Genomic DNA, 12204 nt, shown 5'->3' with positions numbered 1-12204 from the left:
CAAGAAAAAAAGAAGAGGACTCAAATCAATAAAATTAGAAATGTAAAAGGAGACACAGAAATACAAAGGATCATGAGAGACTACTACAAGGAACTGTATGCCAATAAAATGGACAAACTGGAAGAAATGGACAAGTTCTTAGAAAGGTACAATCTCCCAAGACTGAAACAGGAAGAAATGGAAAATATAAACAGACCAATCACAAGTCATGAAATTGAAACTGTGATTAAAAAACTCCGAACAAGCGAAAGTCCAGGACCAGATGGCTTCACAGGCGAATTCTATCAAACATTTAGAGAGAAGTTAACACCTATCCTTCTGAAACTGTTTCAAAAGATTGCAAAGGAAGGAAAACTCTCAAACTCATTCTATGAGGCCACCATCACCCTGATACCAAAACCAGACAAAGAGACCACAAAAAAATTTACAGACCAGTATGGCTGATGAACATAGACACAAAATTCGTCAACAAAATACTAGCAAGCAAGTCCAACAATACATTAAAAGGATCATACACCATGAGCAAATGGGATTTATCCCAGGGGTGCAAGGATTTTTCAATATCCGCAAATCAATCACTGTAATACACCACATGAACAAATTGAAAGGTAAAAACCATGTGATCATCTCAATAGATGCAGAAAAAGCTTTTGACAAAATTCAGCACCCATTTATGTTAAAAAACTCTCCAGAAAGTGGGCACAGAGGGAACGTACCTTAACACAGTAAAGGCCATATATGACAAACCCACAGCAAAACATCATACTCAACAATGAAAAGCTGAAAGCATTTCCTCTAAGGCCAGGAACAAGACAAGGATGTCCACTCTCACTACTTCTATTCAACATAGTTTTGGAAGTCCTATATACAGCAATCAGAGAAGAAAAAGAAATAAAAGGAATCCAAATTGGAAAAGAACAAGTAAAAATGTCACTGTTTGTTAATGACATGATACTATACATAGAAAATCCTAAAGGCACTACCAGAAAGCTACTAGAGCCCATCAGTGAATTTGGTAAATTTGCAGGTTACAAAATTAATACACAGAAATCTGTTGCATTTCCTTTTTTTACATTTTAAATAGAAGGGTGACTACAGTTGTTTCTTTTTTTAAAAATATTTATTTATTTATTTATTTGGCTGTGTCAGGTCTTAGCTGTGGCACACGGGATCTTTCATTGCAGTGCACAGTCTTCTCTCTAGTTGTGGTGCGTGGGCTTTAGTTATGGCACACAAGCTCTGTAGTTGCGGCATATGAGCTCTCAAGTTGTGGCACATGGGTTAGTTGCCCTGTGGCATGTGGGATCTTAGTTCCCCAACCAGGAATCAAACCAGTGTCCCCTGCATTGTAAGACAGATTCTTTTATTTTTTTAATATTATCTTTTTTTAAAATAAATAAATAATTTACTTATTTATTTATTTATTGCTGTGTTGGGTCCTTGTTGCTGTGTGCTGGCTTTCTCTAATTGTGGCGAGTAGGGGCTACTCTTTGTTGCGGTGTTTGGGCTTATTGCAGTGGCTTCTCTTGTTGCGGAGCACAGGCTCTAGGTGCATGGGCTTCAGTAATTGTGGCACGCGGGCTCTAGCACACAGGCTCAGTAGTTGTGGTGCATGGGCTTCATTGCTCCATGGCATGTGGGATTTCCTGGACCAAGGATTGAACCCGTGTCCCCTGCATTGGCAGGCGGATTCTTAACCACTGCACCACCAGGGAAGTCCCTATATTGCATTTCTATACTCTATTGAATTTCTTTTTCTGATCTTTTGTTGTTAAACAATCCCATTTACCATCGCATCAAAAAGAATACCTAGAAATAAAACTACCTAAGGAGACAAATGACCTGTACTCTGAAAACTATAAGACAATGATGAAAGAAATCAAAGATGAAACAAACAGATGGAAAGATATACCATGTTCTTGGATTGGAAGAATCAATATTGTCAAAATGACCGTTCTACCCAAGGCAATCTACAGATTCAATGCAATCCCTATCAAACTACCAATGCCATTTTTCACAGAACTAGAACAAAAAGTCTTAAAATTTGTACAGAGATACAAAAGACCCCGAATAACCAAAGCAATCTTAAGAAAAATGGAGCTGGAGGAATCAGGCTCCCTGACTTCAGACTCTGCTACAAAGCTACAGTCATCAAAACAGTTTGGTACTGGCACTAAAACAGACATATAGATCAATAGAACAGGATAGAAAGTCCAGAAATAAACCCATGCACCTATGGTCAATTAATCTACGATAAAGGGGGCAAGACTATACAATGGAGGAAAGACAGCCTCTTCAATAAATGGTGCTGGGAAAACTGGACAGCTACATGTAAAAGAATGAAATTAGAGCACTCCCTAACACCATACACAAAAGTAAACTCAAAATGGATTAAAGACCTAAATGTAAGACAAGACACTATAAATCTCTTAGAGGAAAACATAGAATACTCTCTGACATAAATCACTGCAATATCTTTTTCAATCTATCTCCCAGAGTAATGAAAATAAAAACAAAAATAAACAAGTGGGACCTAATTAAACTCAAAAGCTTTTGCACAGCAAAGGAAACCATAAGCAAAACAAAAAGACAACACACAGAATGGGACCAACAAGGGATTAGTCTCCAAAATTTACTAACAGCTCATATGGCTTAATATCATCAAAACAAACAACCCAATCAAAAAATGGGCAGAAGACCTAAATAGACATTTCTCTAGTGAAGACAAAGAGATGGCCAAGAGGCACATGAAAAGATGTTCAACATCGCTAATTATTACAGAAATGCAAATCAAAACTACCATGAGGTATCACCTCACACCAGTCAAAATGGCTATCATCAGCAAATCTACAAACAATAAATGCTGGAGAGGGTGTGGAGAAAAGGGAACCCTCTTGCACTGTTGGTGGGAATGTAAGTTGATACAGCCACTATGGAGAACAGTATGGAGGTTCCTTAAAAAACTAAAAATAGAACTACCATACAACCCAGCAATCCCACTACTGGGCATATATCTGGAGAAAAACATTGTCTGAAAGAGTACCTGCACCCCAATGTCCATTGCAGCACTATTTACAACAGCCAAGACATGGAAACAACCTAAATGTCCATCGACAGATGGATGAATGGATAAAGAAGATGTGGTACATATATACAATGGAATATTACTCAGCCATAAAAAAGAATGAAATAATGGCATTTGCAACAACATGGATGGACCTAGAGATTGTCATACTGAGTGAAGTAAGACAGAAAGACAAATATCATATTATATTGCTTTTATGTGGAATCTAAGAAAAATGAAAGTAAGGGGATGTAAAAAGGTATTTCGTGCAAACAGAAATGACAAGGAAACAGGGTTCGCAGTACTCACATCAGACAAAATGGACTTTAAAACAAGGCTATAAAGAAAGATAAGGAAGGACACTAATGATAAAAGGATCAATACAAGGAGAAGATATTACGCTTGTCAACCTATATTCACCTAATATAGGAGCACCCAAATACATAAAACAAACACTAACAGATATAAAGGGAGAAACTGACAGGAACATAGTAATAGTAGGAGGGTTTAGCACCCCACTCACATCAGTGGACAGATCCTCGAGACAAAAAATCAATAAAGGAACAGAGATCCTAAATGATATAATAGAACATTTAGACTTAGTTGATATCTTCAGGACATAACATCCAAAAAAACCCCCAAAATACACATTCTTTTCAAATGCACACAGAATATTCTCTAGGGTTGACCACATACTGGGGCACAAAACAAGTCTCAAATTTAAGAATATAGACATTACTTCAAGCGTCTTTCCTGATCATAATGGCATGAAACTAGAAGTCAACCACAGAAAAAGAAACGAGAAAAAATATTACATGCAGAATAAACACTATGCTACTAAAAACTAGTGGGTCAACAATGAAATCAAAGAAGAAATTAAATACTTTGAGGCAAATGACAATGAAAACACAACCATACAAAATCAGTGGGATGCAGCAAAAGCAGTTCTTAGAGGGAAGTTCTTAGAGATACAGGCTTCTTTAAGAAACAAAAATCTCACATAAACAACTTAACCCACCACCTAAAATAATTAGAAAAAGAACAGACAAAACCTAAAGTCAGCAGAAGGAAGGAGATAATAAAGATAAGAGAGGAAATAAATAAGATGGAGATTTAAAAAAAAAATAGAAAAAAAATCAATAAAACCAAGAGCTGGTTCTTTGAAAGCGTAAACAAAATTGACAAACCTCTGGCCAGGCTCACCAAGAAGAGAGAAGACCCAAATAAAATAAGAAATGAAAGAGAAGAAATCACAGCTGATACCACAGAAATATAAAAAAAAACATAAGAGAATACTATGAACAATTATATGCCAACAAATATGACAACCTGTAAGAAATGGACAAATTTTTAGAAACATACAGCACACCAAAACTGAATCAAGAAGAAATAGATAACTGATCAGACCAATCACTAGAAATGAAATAGAATCTGTAATAATAAAAAAAAAACCTCCCTACAAACAAGAGTCCAGGACCAGATGGCTTCACTGGGGAATTGTACCAAACACGCAAAGAACTTATACCGATCCTTCTCAAACTCTTCCAAAAGATGTAAGAGGAAGGAACACTCCCAAAGACATTCTATGAAACCACCATCACCCTGATACCAAAACCAGACAAAGACATAACCAAAAAAGAAAATTACAGGCCCATATGTTTGATGAATATAGACACAAAAATTCTCAACAAAACATTAGCAAACCGAATCGAACAACACATAAAAAAGGTCATACACCACGACCAATTTGGATTCATCCCAGGGTCACAAGGATGGTTCAACATATGCAAATCAATCATTGTGATACACCACATCAACAAAAGGACAAAAACATGATTATCTCAATAGATGAAGAAAAAATCTGATAACATTTGATAAAATTTAATGTCCATTCATGATAAAAACCCATAAGAAAGTGGGTATAGAGGGAACATATCTCAACATAATAAAAGCTACTTATGACAAACCCAAAGCCAATATTATACTCAACAGTGAAAAGCTGAAAGCCTTCCTGCTAAAATCTGGAATGTCTTATGGCCCACTCTCACCACTTCTCTTCAACATAGTACTGGAAGTCCTGGCCACAGCAATCAAACAAGAAAAATAAAAGGTATTCAAATTGCTAGGGAAGCAGTAAAATTGTCATTTATATGCAGATTACATGATACTATATATAGAAAACCCTAAAGACTCCACACAAAAACTACTAGAACTGATAAACAAATTCAGCAAAGTAGCAGGATACAAGATTAACATACAGAAATTGGTTGCATTTCTTTACACTAACAATGAAATATCAGAAAGGGGATGTAAATAAACAATCCCTTTTAAAATCACATCAAAAAGTAAAATAAAATACTTAGGAATAATCCTGACCAAGGAGATGAAAGACTTATATACTGAGAACTACAAAACATTAATAAAGGAAATTAAAGAGGATTCAAAGAAATGGAAAGATATCCCACTCTCTTGGATTGGAAAAATTAAGATTGTTAAAATGGCAACACTACCCAAAGCAATCTACAGATTTAATGTGATCCCTATCAAATTACCCATGACATTTGTCACAGAACTAGAACAAATAATCCTAAAATTTATATGGAACCATAAAATTGCCAAAGCAATCCTGAGGAAAAAGAACAAGGCAGGATGCATAACCCTTCCAGACTTCAGACAATACTACAAAGCTACAGTAACGTGATACTTCCACAGTGTGATACTGCCACAAAAACAGACATATGGATCAATGGAACAGAATAGAAAGCTCAGAAAAAACCCACACGCCTATGGTCAATTAATCTTCAACAAAGGAGGCAAGACTATAAAACAGGAAAAAGACAGTGTCTTCAGCAAATGGTGCTGGGAAAGTTGGACAGCTGCATGTAAATCAATGAAGTTAGAACACTCCCTCACACCATGCACAAAAATAAACTCGAAATGGCTTAAAGACTTAAACATCAGACATGACACCATAAAACTCGTAGAAGAGAGCACAGGAAAGCATTCTCTGACATAAAATATTACTACATAAATTGCAACAATATTTTCTTAGGTCAGTCTCCCAAGGCAATAGAAATAAAAACAAAAATAAACAAATGGGACCTAATCAAACTTACAAGCTTTTGCACAGCAAAGGAAACCATAAACAAAACAAAAACACAACCTATGGAATGGGAGAAAATATTTGCAAACAATGTGACAGACAAGGGGTTAGTATCCAAAATATACAAATAGCTCATAGAACTCAATAACAAAAAAAACAACCCAGTCGAAAAATGGGCAGAAGACCTAAATAGACATTACTGCGAAGAAGATATACAGATGGCCAATAGGCACATGAAAAGATGCTCAATGTCACTAATTACAAAACTACAATGAGGTACCACCTCACACCAGTCAGAATGGCCATCATTAAAAAGTCTACAAATAGCAAATGCTGGAGAGGGTGTGGAGAAAAGGGAACCCTCTTACACTGTTGCTGGGAATTTAAATAGGTGCAGCCACTATGGAAAACAATATGGAGGTTCCTCAGAAAACTAAAAATAGAGTTGCCATATCCAGCAATCCCACTCCTGGGCATATACCCAGACAAAACTATAATTTGAAAAGCTACATGCACCCCTATGTTCACAGTAGCACTATTTACAATAGCCAAGACATGGAAACAACCTAAATGTTCATTGATAGTTGAATGGATAAAGAAGTTGTGGTATATAAATACAATGGAATATTACTTAGCCATAAAAAAGAATGAAATAATGCCATTTGCAGCAACATGGATGGACCTAGAAATTATCATACTAAGCAAAGTCAGAAAGAGAAACACAAATACCATATGATAGCACTTATGTGTGGCATCTAAAATAGGATACAAATCAACATAAACATATCTACAAAACAAAAACAGACTCACAGATAATAGAGAACAGAACTGTCGTTGCCAAGAGGAAGGCGGGGTAGAGGAGAGAAGGGATGGGAGTTTGGGATTAGCAGAGGCAAACTATTTTATATAGGATGGATAAACAAGGTCCTACTATATAGCACAGGGAACTATATTCAATATTCTGTGACAAACAGTAATAGAAAAGAATATGAAAACGAATATATATAACTGAGTCACTTTGCTGTACAGAAGAAATTAATACAACATTGTAAATCCACTATACTTCAATATAATTTTTTAAAGAAAAGATTCCTATGTTCTGAAGCTTCAGGGTTTAATGCAGTATGCCTTTAAAATTTTTGGATAAAGCATTCAAAGGACTTCAGATGCTTTCCTTGTTTCTGCATGTATAATTCAACCTTGGATCAATTCACCTTAGGGGGAAAAGCCTCTACTATTTCTTCTGTCAGCCCCTGAACATTGCCCTTGAGCTGATCCACTTCCTGATTATTTGTAGGAGAACCTGAAAGAAATTCTGGGGGGTTTTCCCCAGGTGCCATCTGGCTTGTCTGATGGCTGCACTGTAATCACAGGTGGGCAGAATACCCCTTAGCAGCCAGTCAAGGTCCCTGTGAGCGGGGTTATAGATAACCACTGATCTTTCTAACTCCTCTTTAAATTCGGTAGTATGTTCTGAAAGTGCGGGTAAAAGGGCTTTATGATTTATTGGATCTGCTGCTATCCACGCGACATGAATTCTTTGCAGTGGCGGTCCAGGCTACATACACAAAGGATGCTGCATAGCGAGGCCCGAAGGTGGCAGAGCCTGCTTACAGGGCCCTGGAAAGTCAGAGGAGTTGCAAAGGACAGCAGTGCTAGCCTTACCACCCATCCTGGGTGATTCTTCTAAATTCACTTCCTGGCTTTTAGCATCTACACAAGTAAGCTGTATACCCCTTGCCTGGAAGTCAGGCCAGAGCGCTCTCTGTAAATCTTGTAAGGAAAGGGAAGTTAAAACAGGTAGACAGGGCCAGATTTTGAGAAGGGGGATTTACATGGAATGTGGACTTTTTCTTTTGAGTCTAATTTCTGTTCTTTCTGTTAAGGGAGTCCCCAAGGCTGGCTGTTGTACTCCTGTGTGTCCTCTTTTTAATTTTGTCTTTCCATCGGTTGATGGAAAGACAGTTGTTGATGGAAATACAGTTGTTTAGCATGGGAGCTTGCTCACTTTTTTTCTCAAAAATAGAAGTTTTTCGAGTTCAAAGGATCCATTCTCTGGCCACTGACAAATATGGTCTTATATTAATCTTAAAGGTGACTCAAACCCATAAGCCTTTTTATGGCTTAACCATGAACACAAGAAGTGTCCCAAAAGAGTGCAAAAGATGTAGCTTTCACAAGATCCACAAAGTTTACTCCCAGAATTAGCCAAAGAAAGCAAAAACCTTCATTGTCACAGTTAGTAAGAATGGTATAGTGAAAACGGAATTCCCACCAGAATGGGTGATGCCTCTAGTCGCAGACCTGCTCATCTCTGATACTGGGCAGGCGTTACTGGAATGGGACTTTTCCAGCACTAACAAGACAATGAAGGTTGAGACAACAAAGGCCCCTTATGGGCTGGGACACCTTAAGACAAACTTCCGAAGAACTGGCACAGTTGGACAAAAAGAATGCGTTTGTTGCACTATTTACAATAGCCAGAACATGGAAGCAACCTAAATGTCCATCGACAGATGAATGGATAAAGAAGATGTGGCACATATATACAATGGACTATTACTCAGCCATAAAAAGAAACGAAATGGAGGTATTTGTAATGGGGTGGATGGACCTAGAGACTGTCATACAGAGTGAAGTAAGTCAGAAAGAGGAAAATACTGTATGCCAGTGCGTATATATGGAATCTAAAAAAAAAGAAATCGTACTGATGAACCTAGTGGCAGGGCAGGAATAAAGACGGAGACATAGAGAATGGACTTGAGGGCACGGGGAGTGGAGGGGAAAGCTGGGAAGAAGTGAGAGAGTGGCATGGACATATATACACTATCGAATGTAAAATAGATAGCTAGTGGGAAGCAGCCTCATAGCACAGGGAGATCAGCTCGGTGCTTTGCAATGACCTAGAGGGGTGGGATAGGGAGGGTGGGAGGGAGACGCAAGAGGGAGAGGATATGGGGACATATGTATGCATATGGCTGATTCACTTTGTTACACAATAGAAAAACTAACACAGTATTGTGAAGCAATTATACTCCAATAAAGATCTATATATTAAAAAAAAAAAAAAAAAGAATGCTGCTTGTCACTTCGTGTCTCAGATCCTGAGTCTATTTGGCTGCCCACCAGTTACAAGCTGATACTTGCATCTTCTGGCTGGCTTCTCTCTGGTTAAGCCAGAGAGAATATTTTCACTGGTCATGAAGCCAAGCTCTCAAGACAGAACAAGACGAGGGGGAACCTCACCCGTTTTTTAAATATAGGGGACCCACAGCAAAGTTTGTCTAAACAGATGCAGGTCCATTAGAACTGTGAACTCACCAGTCTGTGAGGCTGGCCTGAACAACAGGCTCAAAGGACCGATGCCTGCATTTCTACGCTATGGTTTTCCTCCTTATGAAAAGTGACACAAAAGCTAGAGACAAAAGAAAACAGTAACCATGGAGGAATTGGTTCAATAGAAAACAAAAGTACTCAGAACAGATGTTTTCCAGAGTCACTATACCTAAGGAACTAGTTTACACAAGTATTTTTCTCCTGCTAATCTAAATTTAGAAATGGACTCTCACCACTTCCAGGAGGTTGACCTGAAGGATTCTTACCGTCTGCCAGCTCTTGTCAGAGGTCCCAGGATCTCCCACCTGCAGCCCCAGAGCAAGTGGTGTCCAGCCAGTGGAGCCCCCCATGCGTACCAAATTGTAGGGATAGAAAAATTTTCCCTTCCTCCCTTCTAGGTTCTTTGGCTAATCTAATAATTAATTGACATAAGATGTTACCAGGTAAAAAACTAATTTCGTACATACAGGAACCCCATAAGAATGAGACTTAAAGGCAGTCTCCAGTTGAGGCTTGTATACTGTCCTGAGCTAAGGAAAGGGATAGGGGCCTGGGGCTTCAGAGGGGAAGAAGGCAATTCACAGCAGATGAGAAGAGCAGATGTTTGCCACGCAGATTAAAAAAAAAAAAGTTCTCTTTGGTAATAGCTCTCTTTCTGTTGCAGGCCCCCTAGCGAAATTCTTTTAGGCAGTTAAGGGAGAGGTAAAAGGCTTTTCCTGAGTCTGCTTGAAAGGTCTTCATTCCTTTCAGCTCAAAATAATCCACATGCCAAAGTGGTTCATTTTGCGGGTGGCATATTCTGCCCCCCCCCCACTTCAACATAATATGTACTCATTGCAGAAAAACCAGAAAACAGAGAAGGGAAAAAAACCCAGAAATTTCCCTTAACCCCACTACCTCCCAAAGCATATTTATTTGTATGCTTATATGTTTTCTCTTACTAAAATAAGACACTCTGCACATATTGCGTAGAGCAGTCCCCCTTTCATCCGTACATACATCTTTAATATTCTTCCACATTTTAAATACATTACTACTTTGTTTTTAATGTCATTTTATAATATAGGTATACCATAACATCCAATTTTTGGACATTTAAGTTGCATCCACGTTTTCACTATAGGCAATGTGATAATGAACATTCTTATACCTGAATGTTTGCACATATCCTTACTTATTTCACTGGGATAGAGGTAGAATTGTTGCACCACAGTGTACTTACATTTTTTAATGCTTTTGAAATCTATTGCCAAATTGTCTTCCATAAATACCAATGTATTTTGCAACAGCAATATAATTATAGTAGTACCAGCTTTACCACACCCTACTGTTAAATATTGTAGTATTTCTCTAAACTTGGCCAATTTAATTGGACAAAAGTTATATCTTAAAATTTTACATTTCTTCGATTAAAATACAGAGGTTATGTTTTATATATTAATCATTGCCATTTGTATTTTATCTTTTCTAACTTGTCTATTCATCCCCTTTGTTCTCTTTTTCTATTAGAGTGTTCAACTTTAAAAATTTTACGTGTAAGAACTTCCTTTAATTTCTTGCAAATATTTTTTTCCAGCTATTTCTCTTTTGTTTCTTAAAAAATTCTGTTTGGAAACAAACCATTGTTTTTTGTTTTATAAGTTTAGCATTTACATGTATTAAATGTTACCGCACATTTTTTTTTTTTTTTTAAGGTATGAAAGCTTTCAAAATCCAAAGAAGAGAAAAAATCAAAGTGGAACAGTGTTTCGACCTGGACAGAAAGTAACTCTGGCATAAAATATACTTCTGATTTTTTTGTGTGTTTATGTGTGTGGTAGTTTGTCCCTGTGTTGTAACAGTGAAAATGGTGTCTGTACATTTCTTTTTAATTTAACTTAATTTGTTAATCTATAAAATCAAAGATTTGGTAAACCTGTGTTTATGTAATGATCAGGATTACTTGATATTAATACTTTAGAATAAATTGGGACACTTAAGAGATTCTGTATTTTATTACCTATATATTTAAATCCTTAATGAAGTAATATTGGCCACATGGAATAACTGATTTTTTCTCCTTTGAAGAAGAAAAGAGAATGTAATTAAATACGTTTCTTAGAATTCACTGACAGTTGCATATTCAGCATCTTTCTTGCATTTGACAAGCTTTATGCTTAGCACCTTCTTGACTGTTTTGGAAATAAAATATCCAATTATCTACTGATCCAATTATCTGTTCTGATTATCTGAAAATGTGGAATTTACACACAATTTAAATAAATTTAGTTGGTCCTTCAATCAGCAGTGAGATGACATCCCCCTAATATACTACATCCAGATGCAAGGCCGGGAGCTTGAATGATGTCCATTCCTCCCCCAGCTCCATGACGACGTTATCTGGATGTGCTCTGATCTGTGAACTAAATTGTAAAGTCAGTCACTATCAACACAAACTATATATAGTAATGTGGTAAAGGGAAAGGAGAAAGCTAAGTAGAATATGCAAATAAATGCATAAGAGCAAAGAAAAATGTACAGGCTGTAACCATTGCCCTTTCTGCAATTAATCATGAGGCCATGGCTGATATGTTTCATTTCTCTCTTCCATTACTTATTCCATGTTCCTCTGACTTCAGCCCTCACCCTAGTGGATTAGAGGCCTTTACTCAGTGGGATGGTCTAAACCTTCATTTCCATCTGCGCCTTTAGTGGCCTAAGA

The 12204-nt window shown here is 37.3% G+C and overlaps 1 protein-coding gene across 5 annotated transcripts in view; it reads left to right on the top strand.

Moving 5' to 3' along the window:
• Nucleotides 1-11709, top strand: part of PEX1 (peroxisomal biogenesis factor 1) — a 75783-nt gene extending 64074 nt beyond the window's left edge. For all 5 annotated transcript variants that reach the window (XM_057549673.1, XM_057549672.1, XM_057549671.1 and 2 more), the window contains one exon: nt 11198-11709. In XM_057549673.1, the coding sequence (XP_057405656.1) occupies nt 11198-11282 (85 nt within the window). In that variant the 3' untranslated portion in view covers nt 11283-11709. The remainder of the gene's footprint in view (nt 1-11197) is intronic.
• Nucleotides 11710-12204: the final 495 nt, after the last annotated feature.

The sequence above is a fragment of the Balaenoptera acutorostrata genome, chromosome 7 (genome assembly GCF_949987535.1).
Source record: "Balaenoptera acutorostrata chromosome 7, mBalAcu1.1, whole genome shotgun sequence".
Classification (NCBI taxonomy): Eukaryota; Metazoa; Chordata; class Mammalia; order Artiodactyla; family Balaenopteridae; genus Balaenoptera; species Balaenoptera acutorostrata.
Note: the sequence above shows the minus strand (reverse complement) of the source record. Positions and strands in the feature narration are given on the sequence as shown.